General features: G+C 40.1%; 1 protein-coding gene across 2 annotated transcripts in view; it reads right to left on the reverse strand.

Annotated features, from left to right (window-relative positions):
* The window catches only part of SCFD1 (sec1 family domain containing 1), a 54,513-nt gene extending 36,018 nt beyond the window's left edge, over positions 1 to 18,495 (reverse strand). For both annotated transcript variants that reach the window (XM_082057626.1, XM_082057625.1), the window contains exons 1-10: positions 18,410 to 18,495; positions 14,352 to 14,422; positions 13,485 to 13,573; positions 12,362 to 12,452; positions 11,420 to 11,542; positions 10,820 to 10,907; positions 5,592 to 5,681; positions 4,370 to 4,425; positions 2,582 to 2,667; positions 704 to 803 (exon numbers count right to left, since the gene is read on the reverse strand). In XM_082057626.1, the coding sequence (XP_081913752.1) occupies positions 704 to 803; positions 2,582 to 2,667; positions 4,370 to 4,425; positions 5,592 to 5,681; positions 10,820 to 10,907; positions 11,420 to 11,542; positions 12,362 to 12,452; positions 13,485 to 13,573; positions 14,352 to 14,422; positions 18,410 to 18,440 (825 nt within the window). In that variant the 5' untranslated portion in view covers positions 18,441 to 18,495. The remainder of the gene's footprint in view (positions 1 to 703; positions 804 to 2,581; positions 2,668 to 4,369; positions 4,426 to 5,591; positions 5,682 to 10,819; positions 10,908 to 11,419; positions 11,543 to 12,361; positions 12,453 to 13,484; positions 13,574 to 14,351; positions 14,423 to 18,409) is intronic.
* Between the last annotated feature and the right edge of the window lie 618 nt (positions 18,496 to 19,113).

Consider the following 19,113-nt stretch of genomic DNA (forward strand, 5'->3'; position numbering starts at 1 on the left):
AAATATTCCTCAAAGCTAGATACTGAAATGATTTGCATGTGTAACCCTACCATATAAAAAAGCCTCCAGACAGTAACTATTCTTACTCATATTATCTTCTATTATTTCATCCATCACTATATACAAAATGCATAAATCTTAGGTAAATAATATTTGCTTTCATTCAAGTACATTTCTACTACTGATTTGATACAGTAAACTTGAGGAAACAGAAGTGGTTTATGGCTATCTGAATTTCCAAAAAATTATTAAAAAATTCTGTTTTAGATTCCTCACAGTAGTGTCATTATAGCACTTGGTAACTCTATATTGAACACCTACACCACCTTGTGGAGAAAACCAGAAAACCAGAAATTCAAACTAACACTAGATCAGTTTAAAAACCCATTAAAAGCATTTATTTTTCAAAACTGAATTGCACTTGATGGCATTTAGAGTTTACATAAAAGATCATGAACTACTGAAGAAAAAGCTAGGATTGTTGAATTACCTATCTTTTGATAATACAAAGATTTCTCCGTTTTAACCATTTTAGAAGTTATTGCTAAATAAACCTTCTAGAGAAAATCTTCTAAATAGTTTTTTAATAAACAGGTTTCACATAAAACAAAGAGATTTTGGATTAAGAGAGAATATGGTATTAAATTTTATAAAAAACTGAATGAAGAAATAGTTTCAGTAACAAGATCAGATTTATTCTTACCAGAACATCATGCACTAAAGCTTGGTATGTCCATGTGTGATGTAGAGGAGTTGCTAAATCTATGTTTCTGTCAACAAGGACTAATAGGGGCCTTTGGAAGCTGAAAAGATGACACTGTATTAGTACTTCTTTAAACATGTTTAGAACGCCTCAGTAACATCCTGAGTGATATCAACCACCTTCTATATCATATTTCAAGTTAAAAGCCAAACTGCCTACTGCAGAGTTCCTCCATCCTTCCCCAAAGCATCTGGGGCTGATCACTGCCAGAAATTCCATGAAATGCTGTCTTAGTACAAAATAAAATATCATTATTTTTTTTTTAATCATTACTAAGTCAAATTAACAATGCATAAATGTTGAGCAGAAGTCAGAACACTGAACAGTAACTAGTTTTTTAGGTATTAACTAATAACTCCTCCTATGGGTACACATTTGAGTTCCAAACAACTGTCTGAGTGGGTAATATTTGACCTTTAGAGCCATCATGAACCTCAAATATAAAATCTCTCTCTCAAAGGTTTTTAATTTATTTTTTCTCTTTGTATATGAAATCCATAAAGGAAAAAATATGAACTTCTGAGGTGCATTGTGTTAATTCCATCAATACTCAATTTAGTGGAAAAAAGTATGCGGACATGCCTTAATGTCTTGGGTTATGATTACATGAAACATTTATAGTGAAGATAGGAAGGCTGCGAATTGACAGAACATTATTGCAACCATTTCCCTTAAGCACATTAACCCTATAGTAAATGTGATGGCCAAATTACAGTGTATTTGAGCAGAGTAAAAGCATGTTAATTCCATGCTCTGGATGTCCATGCAGTAAGTATTTTCAAGTAGATATATAATCTCAAGAGCCTTAGTCAACTGATTCTGAAAACCAAACTAAACATCTGAAGCCATTTAGCTGGTTCCCATGTTTCCCTTTCCCTGCATTTTGATTTTCTGAGGGCAATGATGCTACACTATCGGGAATACAAGCCAGTGGTTAGAATTCACTTCCCATGAAAATGAGGGAACTGGTACTTTACAGCTATTCTCTCCTAATACCTTTCGAGCTCATTCCATTTTGCAACCCTTGACGGTTTTTGTGTCTTTTATCCAAGTTCTGGTCTTAATTTGTGACACAAATATGATTACTATTTTACATCCAGTTAAGAGATCATAACTGTTTCCTACAGTATTCTCAGTATATCTCCTCACCTTTCCAGTACAGTGTAAACTCCTGTAATACACTTTCCTGAGGCAGCCTCTGAAGTATTCAGCTATCTGGGGGCAACGGTATACACAGGAGGCTACAGAGAACACATTGTCAGATACATGCAAGCATCCACAATGTCTCTTCTCACCTCTCTCCTCGAAGGATTCAAATGGTCATGACTTAACAGTCCTTAAGCATCTAATTGTCCAAGTGGTAGTCCTTAAGCAATCCTCCTCTGGTAGAATTTAGGGGTTGGCAGAGAAATACTTGCTTTAGACACAACGACAACCGATAACAGTGCTCACAAGTGAGAAAACGGGTATTTGCCTTCAATGGACTAAAGGTTGCTCACAGATATGTTCAGACAGCCAGCTGCATATTGTGGTTCTGTCAACTGTGTGGTTTTGCAGGAGCTTGGTTCTTGCTGGGTTTAAAGGTTGAACAAAACCACCCAGTTTGTTAAATAATTCCTGTCTCACTGACCTAGGAGTGCACACTTACTAGCTATAAAAGTTTTCAAATCACTTACGCTAAGAGACTGGAAAACTCGCTCAAGAGTATATAAATTCTTTTAATATAGATTTTGAATCAAATTCTTGTCAATACAATTTTCAGTACAGTGGTGATTTACGCTAATATTTCAGACAACTGAAATATGAAAGACACCATACCTGAACTGGCCAGTTCCAAGTGCGTCACCTGTAAAAAGACTGTTTCTGGCATCTCTTAGATTCTCTCTGAGCTTCTTATCTAATTTCTGAGGGGGGGGAAAAAACAAAACAGCTTTTAACAAACAACAAACCAGGTGTTTCCTAACCTCTTTGTAAGGTGAACATTTGAAGATGTATTGTGCTATTTTGGTAGTTTACAGGTGTCTTAGCTGCAGGAAGTCTAGATCCACTACGTATGTGAAAGAATGAAATCTCTTCTTTCTATTTTCTCCCTCCAGCATTTATAGCTGCTTGTGGTTTAACCCAAGCTAGCAATACAATCATGAGAGCTGCTCACTTGCCCCCTACCCCCTGCCCAACAGGGGAGAGAATAAAAAGGGAAGGGAGAAACTTGGATTGAGACAAACACAGTTTAATAAAATAACAAAATACCAATACACTGCTAGTAAATATATATATAATAGAAATAAAAGATACTCAAGGCAATTCCTCATGAACTCTGTCCACAACTGAGCAGCCAGTCCCAGCAAGCCACATCTGGTCCAAACAGCTGATCCCAGAGAGAGAAAAGAGAAGAAAAAGGCAGAAAAGCCCAGAGGCCTCTGCAGGATGGCAAAAGGCCAAGCTAAACATCCCAACCGAAACTCCCTCACATCATTAGCAAGAACAAGAGACAGAGGAAGCGCAAGAGAAAAAGCTAAACAACCTGGAAGAGCAACTCTCCTTAAATCATTAGCATGACACTAATGGGGTGGAATACTCTTATTCATCAATCTGGATGTCAGTCAAGCTCTGCCCTGCCTATCTCGATGTCTCACACCTTTTAGAAGACCCCTCAGAATGCCCTTGGCTCTTACACCAGAGCAATCAAAAACATTAGTTCTGTGCTAGGGTGTTACCTGCTTGTTCTCAATCTAAGTCCAAATAATGAGCATGCTTGCTATGAAAAAGTTTCTAACTGCACAAAGACAATTAACCCATTTTCAGTCAAACCAGCACATAGCTATATCCAGGACTACATAGAAGATGCTTCCTTTATGTCCACTAATCTCCTTCCTGACAGTGAGCACACCTTCCCTAAACATGTGAATAGAAAATACCAGTAGGAGGCACCAAGAGAGAACCAAAGCAGAAGCAGCAAACTGGGCAGTCAGACGCTGCCACATTGTGTTGCATAAAAATGAGATGACCCTCAATATGAATGCATCCACACTGAATGCTTAGGTCTAATCAGTATTAAGACTTCACTGACAAAGAAACACATGAGGAAGACAGAAGAAACAAAACACAGTGACTCCTAATGAAGACAGTGCTGCAGATATTTTTAATTTAGTTTGGTAATTTCATCCCTACTTGATGACCAAGCTCAATGTGAGCTGGTTCAGTATAGTAAAAATGTCTTACACTTACGGGGTTTTCCACTAAGATAAATAAAAATTTCTTACTAAGACACACAGAAAAGCCCAGGCCAGACAGCCACTTTTTAAACTGTGTAGATATAGCTTAATGGTTGTAATTATAATGCCTGTCAGAAAATCACAGTAAACTCTAGATTAGGAATGATTGTTCACGTTTAAGTTTCTCATCAGCTGATTCCATAATATTACAATTTCTACAGGTGAGTTCCATAGAACTGAAATCAGAGAGGAAAACTGGTGTATCTCCTTTCAAGTTTTATTTCCTTCATAGGGAAAAGGATGACACTAGATCTCTGCCTAGTATTGAGAAAAGTAAACAAGCTCTTAGGAAAGTTTTAAAATGATACTTGTTTAGAAAACAGTTTCTTACCACTGCCACCATTTCAGCTGCAGTTCCTCTTGAGCATCTGATTATAGGAATAGCTCCTAATAAAAGATACATTGACTGCTACTTGCATTATAATTTTCAGATTATAAGTTAGTGTACTTTTCATAAAACAAATTTTAGGAACATTCTGAGATGAAATTTTTCAAGTGGACAATACAAACATATTAAATTTGTCTCTTGTGGTCTTTATATATGAAACAAAAAATACTATATAGAAATATCAAATAAGGTTTTACAAAAGTAGGTGAACACCTCATACAGCAATTTATGAGAAAGATAGCTACTGTACTGTGGAGGGGACATTGTCTCACATAGAAGCATTAAAACTTAGTTTCAAAAGGTGAGAAGTCCCTTAAAAACTATAACAAGCACTATAACACCACTACCACAATATATCCATTACAACTCACTGCAAGGTAATGTTATTTTCAAAAGCGCATTTTTCATTGGCTTTCAGGTGTCAAAACCTTTAGCTACTGTTTCTCACTTATCTATATAAATATGAAAATTCAAATACCATAGAGTTTAAGTGACTGAATAAAGGAGACTTATTTTGCAACATGCTAACATTTGAAAGAAATCAACAGGTCCAAGGGAATCTCTCTTGAACAGACTGCCCTGTAGCATTCCTACAAGGGAAGCTGGGAATCGCTATCTCTAACTGAGATAAGTCCACTGAGAACATAGATTAAACGTCATGAAAACTCACAACACAATAAGTAAATTTAATACATCTTCCTCTCCTGTATTTCAGGTAGATCTTTGCAGGGTTTGTGTGAGGGATTATTTTTTCTTCTTTTTCTGTTTTGCTTTTTTTTTGGTTGGTTGTGTGGGGTGTTTTATTTGTTTGTTTGGGTTTTTTTATTTTTTGAGAGCTACAAAGCCAAACTCAAAGCACTATTGCTCTTCATCGCAAACTAGGATTTTGTAAAAACAGTGAATCCAAACCTTTGCGCTTCAGTATTATTCTCCCATTGATACTGAAGACTGACACTCAACTCCCATGTAGGGCAGTCTTTACTGTCTTTTGCAGTGATGTGTAGTAATGATTTGAGAAACCCACTCCACAAACTATTTCTGTCACAGATCTAATTCTGCCTTTAATTTCCAACATGAAATCACTAAAATTCTAGGCATCTCATTGAATATGGATCTTTTCTAAAAGGAAAACATATGGAAAATATGCTAGAATTTGAAAACTTACCAAGTGTAACAAAAAAACAGAAGAGACTATCAACAATAGTGTCCATTATAGTTTCCATTTCTGTGTCCGTTATATCTGGTCGGTTAATGGCTAGAACAGTGTGGAAAAGAGTTAAGAATAGGGTTAAAGAAGTTTATGCCACTTTAACACTGAGAAATCGATCCTCTTCTTACCTAATGGTTGTTAATAGCCAACAGCTTTTATTGCAAAGAGATTAAATCATGAAATTCCCCTGTTAGCACATCCATTGGCTTTTTCTCCCCCCGCTTTTTCTTTTTTTGAGCAAAAATATGGGAGAACTTAATTATTGCTCACCGTATAAAGTCAAACACTGCACAATCTTTTCCAATTGTCTCTGACAATGCATACTGTAACTTCTGGATTGTGTTAGTATTACATTGTTAAAAAACTCCCATAAAACCTTGTTACAGAACAGAAATGGTCGTCCACTTGGAAACCATTTTTCAGATATAAAATCCTTAAGAATTACTCGTGTAATTTATAGATAACTGCATACTGTGATGTTCTTTATTTAAAGATTCTAAATCCCACCTCTTGCAATAGACATTCCTTTTATTTTATCTTTTTTTTTTTTCTTTTTAAAATAAATTTAATGTCAGTCCCCTGGTTAGGGGTAATTCCCAAGTTCTAAAACATTTCACACTGCAGATAGAAAGATTTCCCTCACATATTTAGGTCAGAACAAAAGACATGAAGCAACATTTCTAATAAATAATTAATACTGACAAGAGTGCAATAGCCAACAGGAAACATCAAACCTAATCTTATCACAGGTCTCAAGTCAAGCACTACCTCAGGACTCATGCCATAAATCCTATCCTCCCTTTGTTTTATTTTACCTCTAAAAATTTCTCAAATAACTACCTGTCTTACATTCTTTCTTCAAAAATGAACTTTAAAGCTTTGAACATTAATAAGCCTTCCATTCCAATTTATGCATGGCCAGCCATAATAATTCTCTTACTTTAAAGGCACTTTTGTTCCCGAGCTTTTGTCCTCTAAGAACTTTAGAGAGATGGATTACATCAGCAATTTCTATCAGCAGCTATACTTAGTAAGCCACACTTTCTACTAGGCTTCCAGGATGACAGCAGCAATAGGAGTGCTCCCTTCAGCACTTTTTTTATTCTGAGTTCAAGTTTCTGAAATATCAGCACCAAGAAAGCCAGACTGTTCCCAATATCTGTATTTTCCTGTAATGACAAAGTTTTGAAGTTAACTGAGGCTATCATTCTCTAGTTCTCTCCAACTAATGGGCTCTTCTTACCTCCCAGTTTACAGGGCAAAAATAATCTTATTTTTACTTCCTTGCCTTTCTCAATTTTAGAATTTAACTCCCTCCCTATTATTATGTTTAAGGTACTCATTTATGATGTTCTAGTAAAGTGCATAGTGTCAATGCTTTCGAATTTTGTGTAACATGCATATTTTATGAGCACATTCCTTTTTTTTTTTTTTTTGTATCATAGCAATCAACACAAATATTCAATATTCCTGCTCTTTAGGTCAACCTTTGTCAAACTCCATTAATAATCTTTCAGTAAAATGTTCTATCATGTTTTATATATACACTCCTCTTCGCTGTAACAAGCTTATTGGAGATGCATCTATTACAGAAAAGCAAGCTTAGGTCTCCTACATTTTCTTGGTTTACAAAATTGATCCAAATTTGGTAAAAAAGTATTCAAATAGCATCAAACAGGATGCTAGGAACATTGACTTTATGCCAACATTACCCATTTACTCTTCCCTTCTACTCAGTCATAGAAAAAGAGAACCAAAGGGAGCCTGAGGCATTATCTAGTCAGACCTCTTGCCCAAAGATGAGGTAAACCTACGTTATTTCTGTGTCTAAACCAATTCCAAAAGCCTCCCATTCATGAAAATGCCCTAATATTTACAGGTAATCTATTGTAATATTTCGCTGCCTTTCATGTTAGAAAGTGCTCCTCATATCTGACCAGATTCTTGTTGCAATTTAAGCTCATCACTTCTTGTCCATTACTACATGTGTTATCACCTTTCTGTCTGCGAAAGCCTTTTACATGACTGAAGAATGTTATCACACTTACTTATTCTGAAGCTACCTCTCTACAAATGCTGTCATACAGCCAGGAAATCAAGAAACTGAAAATTAACCCTTTTTGTTATATTTGTTGTTAGTTCACCCATTCAGCTCCATGCATGGCTACACATGGCAGTGCTTCTGCAAGAACAGCAGCTGTCTTTCATCACTGTCAGATTTACACTGTATGCGGATTACAAAAATACAAAAAACTGGCAGTTTCCTGCTAGGGTTGCTCTCCAAAGACAAAAAAGACCCCTCTCCTTCACCCCTGCACTCCTACTATCTGCCTGTATCAGATCTAGAACTCACACAGCATGATGGATCGGCTCAGCAACTAATGGAAAACTAATCACTCTCTATGGGAGATTAGATTTCTGTTCGATCAGTTTTTGGAAATAGCCCACTTCTAGATTGCTTTAAATATAGTGTGAAATCACTTGTTGTGTGGCAAATTTCAGAGGCCCAGGAGAAGAAAACAAATCACACAGAAACTGACAGGTTCAAAACATTTTCAGTCATTTTAATTCAAATTCCATGTTAGCTATCATACACACAAACACGTAACCCCCCCAAGTATTACTAAAACTCTGATTTTAGTAAAAAAAATGAAAAAAATGAAAAGTCTGCTTTTCAAACAAAAATGCCCTTCATTTTGACAATGGAATCAATCCCCAGCATGAGACAGAATTCAGTATTATGGATTCAGTTTTACAGAAAGGTACTGACGTTAGAAATCGGGCAAGAGAGGAGAAAATTCTCACTGCCAAATGTCAGGCATATAGACTTCTCATCTCTACCAGGTCACTGCATCCAAATAAACCAGGAATTAACTATGTGAAGCTTTCTGGAGACACTGTGTCTACACTAAAGCACTGAGTATAGTAGTATATATGTTGATGTGAGCTGCTGTTAACACTATAGGTCACTGACCTAAGGCAGCCACTCACTTTTCCTGCTTGGTTCCCAAAAAAAGTCCAACACAAGTCCCAAGAAAAGGGAAAAAAACAAAAGAGTTCCATGAAACTGACTTGACTTGCAACTCCAAAATTTTACAAAGAAGCTGGCACGCTTGGCTCGCATGTTTGCAGAAGCAACCAGCATTTCACAGAATCACAGAATCGACTGGGTTGGAAAAGACCTCAGAGATCATCAAGTCCAACTCTTGGTCCAACCTCAGTCCATTTACGAGATCATGGCACTAAGTGCCATGTCCAATCTCAGTTTAAAAACCTCCAGGGACGGTGAGTCCACCACCTCCCTGGGCAGGCCATTCCAATGCCTGACCACTCTCTCTGTAAAGAATTTCTTTCTAATATCCAGCCTAAATTTCCCCTGGCAGAGTTTAAGCCCATGCCCCCTTGTCCTATTGCTAACTGCCTGGGAGAAGAGACCAATCCCCACCTGGCTATAACTTCCCTTCAGGTAGTTATAGAGAGTGATGAGGTCACCTCTAAGCCTCCTCTTCTCCAGACTAAACAAGCCCAGCTCCCTCAGCCTCTCCCCATAGGTCTTGTGCTCAAGTCCTTTCACCAGTCTTGTTGCTCTTCTCTGGACCTGCTCCAGCACTTCAATATCTTTCCTGAATTGAGGGGCCCAGAACTGAACACAATACTCCAGGTGTGGCATCACCAATGCAGAGTACAGGGGAAGGATCACTTCCCTTGTCCTGCTGACCACACTTTTTGATACAGGACAGGATGCCGTTGGCCTTCTTGGGCACCTGGGCACACTGATGGCTCATGTTGAGCTTCCTGTCAATTAGTACCCCCAGGTCCCTTTCTGTCTGACTGCTCTCCAGCCACTCTGTGCCCAGCCTGTAGCGCTGCAGGGGGTTGTTGTGGCAAAAGTGCAGGACCCGGCACTTGGCCTTATTGAACTTCATCCCATTGGAATCACCCCTTTTTTCCAGTCTATCTAGATCCCTTTGCAGAGCCCTCCTGCCTTCCAGCAGGTCGACACTCCCTCCCAGCTTGGTGTCATCAGCAAATTTGCTGATGATGGTCTCAATCCCATCATCTAAATCATCAATAAAGATGTTAAACAGGACTGGACCCAACACTGACCCCTGGGGAACACCACTAGTGACTGGCCGCCAGCTAGATGCAGCCCCATTCACCAGCACTCTCTGGGCCCGGCCCTCCAGCCAGTTCTTAACCCAGCAGAGAGTGCACTTGTCCAAGCCATGGGCTACCAGCTTTTGCAGGAGTATATTATGGGAGACAGTGTCAAAGGCCTTGCTGAAGTCTAGATAGACCACATCTACAGCTTTCCCCTCATCCACCAGGTAGGTCACCTGATCATAAAAGGAGATCAGGTTGGTCAGACAGGACCTGCCCCTCCTAAACCCATGCTGGCTGGGTCTGATCCCTTGTCCATCCTGAAGGTGCTGTGTGATTCCATTCAGGATGATCTGCTCCATAACCCTGCCAGGCACCGAGGTGAAGCTGACAAGCCTGTAGTTGCCAGGGTCAGCTTTGCAGCCCTTTTTGTGGATTACTTTCTAGAATGCCCTTTCCCAGATTCTTCCCTGTGCTACTCCAGCCCCTGATCCTAATCACCTCCCCTTGCATACCCCCACGTTTTCATGTCTTGAATAAGAAAAGCAGGTACTGACTGGTCACTCTCCAGAAGATACAAGAAACTCTTATCAGTTAAAGTAATCTTTCTTGCTTTGCATTTCTTACAGTAACTTTCCAACTGACCATTCAAACAGAAACAAAATACTTAATTCCTTAAGAACTGCAGAAGGGATGACGACAAAACAGTGGTGCCTCCACAGAGCAGCTACCCACAGTATTTATCTACATGTGCAGATAATATCAAATTTTTCCCATATTATTCCACATATAAAAAAGCTGTACTATCCATATAAGGTTATGCTGCAGTTTTGCTTTATTAAATTTGTTATTTAAAAATACATAATTATTTTTCAATATTACAATAGCTGTGTAGTAAAAATGCTGAAATTAGTATCTAAGAACTGCTTCCTTCATGACTTTAAACTACACATTTAACAGATTATCCTGAATTCTGAGCAGATCAAAGCAAAATAAAATCTTTGCTTGGTATTAGCTACAACTTCAAAAGTAAATTTAAACTTTAGATATTCTGGTATAATTTTTATACAAATTTTACTTACCACGATATGAAACAAGTTCTTTGTTTTGGTTACACAATATAAACATGTCATCTTCTAAAGTAATAAAATTAAGATATTGATCAAACACCTAGAAATCAAGGAATAATGGTCAGAAGAGTCCAGAGTGAAACATAAAAAAAAAAAATCTGTTTGTGATTTATTGCTACTTCTTTTTGAACCTTTTACAGAACTACCTATTAAACGAAAGAAATGCAAATATAATGTATGAATTAAAAAAACCTGTGTGACGATTGAGTGATAACACAAAGTATTATATATGCACTGGGTGCACTTAATGAGCTGATGAGATTGGCAATACTCTAAAACCACTATATTTCCCCTCTTATCATTTAGCACAAGGGTCTTGCAGCACCTTTAACTAAGCTGAAGTGTAGTACTAAGCTGCATTACTGAGGTGACTGAGATTCCCTTTTTTTTTCCCCCCAGTAAATCTATGCCTGACTGTGAATCTAGCTAAACATTTATTTGTTCATGATTCAGTCAGAAAAGCTGTGTATGGCACTGAAGTGGCCACGTAAGAACGCAATAACACCTGTAATGGTAGTATCTTTAACATTAGAGACTGTGAGATTTTCTTACCTTGGCCACCTGAGCTACTGCATTAGCACCTATGGCAGCATTTGCAATATCTTCCAGTTTACTTCTCGAAATGGCAGAAATAAAGTTTAAATAATAAGATTCATAAAGCTGGTTTCGAAGATCCTAAAAAGGAGGAAAACCACAATATTTTTTTTTTCTGAAGAAGTACTAATATATTTCTAACTAATTAAAAAACATTCTTACTTTTATTATGTAGTGTTCCCATTATCCACAGTCAAACTAAATTTTTAGAAGTGCTTAGCTGTCTGTTCATACAGCCCTGTACACAGTGGTTTGACTACATAAATCGGTTTAACTAACCTAACACAGAACTGCAAAAAAAAGAAAAGGAAATTTGAGCTACCAGATACTGACTATTACTCCCCACTTTACCACTGACCAAAAGTACCCTTTGCTCTTCTGCTGTCCTTTGGCGAGGATGTCAACCTTCCATCAATTCCTCCCAGAGAATGTGAAAAACTGTGGTTAGCCCAGTCCAACCCCCCTGCCCAAAGCAGAGTCAAACAGAGCAGGCTTCTCCAGCCGAGTGCCGAACATCCACAAGGATGGAGACTCCACAAACTCTCCAGGCAATCTCTTCCAGCATTTGGTCACCCTCATTAAACCAGCTATTTCTTACATTTAAATGGAACTGCCTATATTTTGATTTATGCCCACTTTATGCCTCTTGTCTTTTCACTCCCAAAAGTCTCTCTCCAAAACAAAGACCACTTTTCTACTTTCTTCGAAACTGGAACATCTGCATGTAAAAATTTTGGATAATATTTTTATGACAAATACTTGCTAATATATAAAAAACACAAGCACAGGCAGGCACTAGAACTAGATGCAGAACGGTCACACTCTGGTGAGTGCAGGAGTGCTTCACACACTCTACCTCTGCTGCATCCACTCATTTGAAACATTGAGCACTCAAGTTACCTGGCACATTCTGTCAATATTTTCTTCTGTTGGCATTACGAAGTAAACAGCTGGAACATCTGGAATAGCATCCCGATCTGAATGCAAAAGCCTGAAAGGAAGAAAAAAAATACATCTCGAACGTGTTGCTCCTCTGATTTGTGTAAAATTAGAAGAGTTAAAGAAATTATTTACTCATACAGACACATGTAATTTCCTGCAATTTCTTCCTATATTTACCTAGATTTTAGCAAGAACAAGACATGGAAAATAGCAAAATCGTATTTGTAAAATTTCTAGCTGAATGTATTAATAGAGCTCTCCAAAGTTTATACAAAGCTTGTGAAAAGGCTTTGCAAATCTTCAAAAGGAGATTAATCCATTCAGAGAAAAGTAAAATACTGCATCCGCAAAGTTCATATACCAATTATTAATTGCTGACAGGATAAGAAAAACCCTCAAATCTCACACTATTAAACTTGCCTATCCTGCTCATTAAAACAAAGATGGGCAAGGTGCTTACATGTTTCTCTCACATTTCTGCTGATACGTCGAAATGTTAAACTGTGTTTCCATTTCTAGACTTCACTTAGTAAAAGTTAAAAAACTTTTCAAAAAAATAAATGTATCTTCAAAGATCATCCATGACTCTTACCACAGCTAAGGAATGACAATGAGCTAAACAAATATAATCTGGAGAAAGAGAAATGGGAAATCTCTTAAAATAGTACTTAAAGATTCCATATCTTTAACAAGAGACCATTACAATCTATGTGCATAAAGACGAGCAGAGTGTATGTACAGTCCCGTGAAACGGTTTGTGCCAAAATAATTTTAAGACAGATGAATACAGAAGGAATTGTACAGACAGATTCCTCAAAAGACTTATTGGGTAATTCTTCCTTTGGAGCAGGGAGCTCTTCTACTTCGTAAGAAATCTTACTGAACAGTATTTGAAATGACCTTTCTACTTCCTGCTTCTGAATAATACCACCTGTCTTTAGAAACAAACTAGGGCATGATCTTTATTTTAGCAGTTATTCACCAAATGATTGTCAATGCTTTGTTTGTGATTTTGGGTGAATATAAAATAACGTTATTTTTAGAAAAAAAATAAAATAAAATATCTGTTTTTTTTACTTACAGATGCAAAGTGATCCCCATATCTCTCAGCTCTTTCACTGACAGCAAAGGTGAGATTATATCTTGGCCAAATCTGTCATAAATGAGAACCTGAAATAGATATACACCTTTTTACAAAGTGGATATATTAGAATACAGGATACAGGAATTCAAGTTTCAGAACTACTGTCCTAACCTGAAAAGTGCTAAACATTTACCAATTTATAACACATCATTAGTCATGGATTTCCATTTCTCAATGATAAAGGGAAACAAATTCATCACTTCCATCTCCTGAAAAGTGTCAGTCAAACAGGAATGTGCTGTCAGAAATTTGTTATTTTGAGTGCAGAACTTCTCTACTGCATTTGGGAGGAAACAAAAGGAGAAGCAGAGAAGAAAAAAAAGGAACTAGCAAAAAAAGAGACCACAGAATGGATGAAGAGACATAATATATGCTTTGTAGTAGCAAAAAAATTCTCACAAATTACTTACTCTTTAAATCTAATAAAACTAGCTTGAGCTCAGTTGTCCTAAATTTAAGGCTACCAATAGTTGTTCCTGACTGTGAGTTTATCTGTAAGGTATCCCATAGGTTTCTGCCAACAGGTATCAATGAGACCTGAGTATATTTCAAACATATTCTCCTCAGTTGCTCATTAAAATATTGTCTAAAGAAGCAGTCACTGGGTCTTGAAGCAGCTAATATCTCAAATATGTATTTTTCTCAGCAATTCTGATATTTAATTCTGCACATTCATAACATACAGGAAAAATATTTTGTACAAGTTAAGAACATAGATAAGATACCGGAGTTAGTTAAAATTTCAAAATCTGAATTTTTTTCAACACTATAAGATTCTCCTATTCCCATTCAAACAGTTCTTACCTTCCATACTGGTTCTCCTGTGCTGTTTTTAACAGGAGGAACATTGAAGTTCAGCATACGTTTCAAAGCCACTGGAAAATAGAACAGAATAATGCTTTACTCTCTTTACATTTCAATAGAGATCAAACACATTACCAAGGTTTTATCACATGTTTCATTTAAGAGGAAACCATCATAAAATATAAACGCAACAAATCACATTTTCACTATTTTTATGTAGCTTTGACTGACAAGTGGCACATATCAGCTAGAATTTATGGGTTCCCAAAGACACACTAAATGGAGAAAAAGCAAGTCCCAAAACAGAAAGAAAGAATCTCTCTCCTTACCTATACAGGCTGCATTCTGTCACAGTTTGCCTTAGGAATAATGCCAGTATCTTCCTGAAGATGCATTCTGTATGGTAGGTACTAGTTTGCGTTATTCCCCTGATATGCTTTTCCTACCCTACGAGAACAACAGTATGCGCACAAGCAAAAAATACTTTTTCACCTAACTAAAACCGACACATATTTTGAAACATTTTGAGTACTTACAGGAAGAAATTGCTGCTTTAAGGGGTACAAAAATACTACTTTGAGGCAAAAAAACTCTTTGAAACAGGAATGAGCTTTCATTTAACTTCCCATTCAAAACAAAAAACAAAGCAGATTCCTTCACCTACCTCTAACTTATAAATCTATTAAGTAAGCAGTCTTTCCTCATTTATTCGACTCAACAATATTAACTATGCACTGTTCTCCCATCTTTGACTACAAGCAAAAGACTTTGTATCAACATAAGTTAGTGGCTATTCTGTTCAAACTCAAAACCAAAATCATCACAAAGCTTTGCAAAGAGGAAAAAATTTCAGAAATTAGGGCAACATACACCACTTTGCTCATAAATGGAGAGGAGTAGAAATGGTTAACTTCTAACTCTTTATCTGAAGGAGACTTGTGAGCATTCTCAGGGCATTTCCCCTGGGGTTTACAGTATCACAGGACAGCTCAGGCTGGAAAGGACCTCAGGAGATCTCCAGTCCAACCTCCTGCTCAAGCAGGGTCAGCTGTGAGGCCAGGCCAGGCTACTCAGGGATTTACCCAATCAAGTTTTGAAAAATCTTCGGCGATGGAGATGCCACAAACCACCTTGTGCAACCTGTAGCACCAGCTGTCCTCATGGTGAAAAAGTTCTTCCTTATATCAGGTTTGAGTATCTCATTTCAACTTCTGCCTGTTGTTCCTCAACCTACTGCCATACACCACCCCAAGGAGCCTGGTTCCATCTTCTCCATGCCCTCCCCATAGGTATTGGGGAGCTGCTGTTAGGTCGCCCCCTCCCAAGCCAACTTTTCTCCAGGCCGAACAAGCCCCAGTTCTGCAGCCTCAGCTCACAAGGCAAGTGCTCCAGCCCCTGACCACCTAGGCAGTCCTTTGCTGAACTCTCTTCACCTGATAAATGCCTTGCCTGTACTGATGGCTGCAAACTGGACACAGTACCTAGATGTGGTCTCCTGGGCCTGAGTAGCAGGGGGACAATCACTGGCCTCAATCTGGCTGCCCTCCTGTGGATATGGCTGCGGATGCTGCTATGCCAGGGAACACCGCAGGCTGGTGCTTAGCTCACTGTCCACCAAGAATAATCCCCATGGGCCTTTTGGGCAGAGCTGCTCTCCAGCCTGCCTGTGTTCTGCACTGTCAGCTGTATGTTGCAAAGGGTTCTTCCCTTCCAGGTGCAGGAATTTACATTTGTCATTGTTGAATTTCATAAGGTACCTGTTGGCCCATTCCTCGTGCCCACTGAGGTCTCTTGGAGCTGCAGCTCTGCCCCTGAGTATATTAACTGATTCGCCTAGTTTGCTGTCACCAGTACAAGTAATGAGAGTGCACTTTGACACCCCCTCCAGGTCACTGATAAGAGATTTTTAAACAAGACGGGTCACAGGACAGACCCATGTGGCACCCTAGGTGTCAGCAGCCTCCAGGTATACTATATCTGATTAATCACAACCCCCTGAACCTGAACCACTCAACCTTTTTTTTTTTTTCCCCACTTACCCAGTTGTCCATCCCTCCAGCTCATAACATCCTAACTTGGATACAAGAAGACAACGTCTTCTTGTTGGAGTCAGGGTGAATGACATAAGTCTGCTCTCCTGTCATCCACAAATCCAGTCATTGTATCACTGAAGGCAGCCAGGGTGGTCAATCTTTGCTAAGAGGGTTCACTCTGTGATTAACTCCAGAGTGACACAAAAGCCTGGGAGAATTTGTTGGTGAAGTCTGAGGCAAAGAAGGCATTGGGTATCTCAGCCTTACCCGTGTCCATCACCACTAAATGACTGGCTCCATTTAGCAATGATATAACATTTTTCCTTATTCATATTTTTGTATAAAGCTGCAAGGGTTTGTATTTTGGTGCTAATGGATCTGAAGCACCTGCTTTGTAGAGCTGACCATTTAAATTTAAACTTGGCATAAGCTCTCTACAGAAGACAGCAATAAGACTAGTGACATGCTGTGACAATCACAACAAACACTCAGAAAGTCCCTAGGTTTCTTTTTTTTTTTAATTTATATTGCCACTTCATTTGTATTTAGGCTGGATACTATCTGGGATCAAGGATCAAGTTTTTGTTGTGTTTGCACAATTATATGTTTTGCCTGGTTATGAACCAGGACAAAGGTCACAACAGATGTTGCACAGATGTGGTAATATGAACACTAAATGATAATAAATAATTTCATTTTTCTGAGTGTCTTTTAGTTGTTCAATCTAGTTCCTTGCAAATGACATCACCAATGGAAAATGACATGGGTTCTGGAGTAAAGGCTGACTGAAATAATCAAGTAACAAGGTGAAGCAGAGTAGAAAAAAATAAAGCGGTATGGAATAAGGGCTCAATGACAGTGGGCTTTGTCAGAAAAGTAGCAAAGCGAGGTAAAGGCCTGCAAAGGAACATCAAATAGCACTATTAATGCCAGATGGCCACAGGAATGAGACTACAGAAGTAGGCTGCTGGTACAAAAAGAAGGTGAAGAATACTAGTAGAGACTACAGAGACTCAGCCTGAAATTTTCAGGCAGATGATTTTAGACATTTCATGTTAAATAAATGAACCCAGAACCCTCTATACCACCAGAAAGATACTGCAGTTGTCAATGAAAAGGTGACAAGATTACAGCTCAAACTACTGACAAAAACTTTGGCAAGCAAGAAAAGTAGAGGGCTGTGGAGCTGACGTGAGCTTTTGGGAGGCACAAGGCTCCACAAAGCAGTGTCAAGACAGAGAAGAAAGCGTCAGTCACGAAGCTGTAGTACAGCATAAGGAAAGGCCGAATAACTAACCCTTTAACCATAGCAAACCTCCTGCATAATTAGTTGTAGTTGTTAATCTCGCATTCTCAGTTACCTGAGGATCAGTACACACTCCCAAGCCCCTGCATCGCCCTAACAGAAGCATCACCACAGAAGCTTTATTTTTGCTCCACTAAACGCTGTTTCTTTCCCGTTGATCCTTGCTACAGGCAGAAAGGAAACCGAAACGGAGGGAGCGCACAACCCGCTCCCACGGCCACGGGAGAAGGCAGCACCGCTCACGCCCCGTCCCGGGGGCGATTTCCACACCACGGCGGCACCTGCGGGCATGCCCCCGGGGCCTGTGCCCGGCGCTGCCCGGCGGGGCACACGCACGGCCCTCTGCCCGCAGCGGGACCGGGCCCCTCGGCAGAAGCTTCGGCCAGAGACCCCGGAGCCCCGCTCCCCCGGGCCCGCCGCTGCGGAGGCAGCTGAGCGGCGCCCCAGCTCTCCGCTCCAGCGGCCGCGGGCTCCGAGCAAGGAGTAGGCCGCCGTCCCGTTGCCGGGAGACCCAAGCCGGGTGAGAAGGCGCGAATCCCCCAGCGGCGGCGAGGCGCCGGAGACGCCCACGTCCCGTCCCGGAGCTCCGCCAGGGAAAAGGGCGAGGCAGGAGAAAGCCTCCGAAAGCACCGTGAAGCTGAGCGTGCTCCCTCCCCACCCCGAGCCCCGGGAACGGCAGCTGCCGCGCCGCGCTACGGGGACCGCGGGAAGCCGCTCACCTGTTTGCTTCTCCCGGATACCGGCCGCCATCTTCCTGCGCCGCCAGCCCGGCCTTGGCGCGGCGCCCCGCCCACCGCCGCGTACGCAGCCGCCGGACGACGTGGCGGCCCGGAGGGCGGCGAGAGGCGGGTCCCGCAGTCCGGCGGCGACTGCTCGCCCCTGCCCCGGCAACACAGGTGCGCCGTCCTCCCCACCCCGAGCCGCTTCCGCGGCGGCAGCTGCGGCACAGCTCCGCGCTCTCCCCGCCCCGGGGGCCGTGCTGCCTTACGGCAGCCAGCAGCTCTAGAACCAGCCCTTGTTCTTGAGGGAGTTGTAATTAAGAAGCTGCACCTTTTCAGTTAAAATTTGGGCCTGTGCTTTTCCCCAGCTGAGAAAAACAGGTTGATATGGTTCAGAGAGCAGGGTGGTGCTATTTCCCACCTTTTTTTTTTTTTTTTTGAGCAAAACCTCGCATTAACTTTTGGGAACAGAGAACTGAAATGCTTCCTAGGAAACCGCTTAAATACAACCAGGGCAGCTCCGAGGACTGTTTCAAAAACAGGCAGCCAGCTAAAGATAGAGTAATGAAGCTTTAGTGAGTTATCAAAAAGTAAAATACGTGGTTTGTTTCTCTCAGCCTCAGGCAGCATCCACCTCGGCTCTGCTTTACAGCTGCGCACTAACAAATCCCACAGGGGAACAGTCCCGCTCACCCCAACAGTAT

The sequence above is a fragment of the Streptopelia decaocto genome (assembly GCF_964273445.1).
Source record: "Streptopelia decaocto genome assembly, chromosome: 7".
Classification (NCBI taxonomy): domain Eukaryota; kingdom Metazoa; phylum Chordata; class Aves; order Columbiformes; family Columbidae; genus Streptopelia; species Streptopelia decaocto.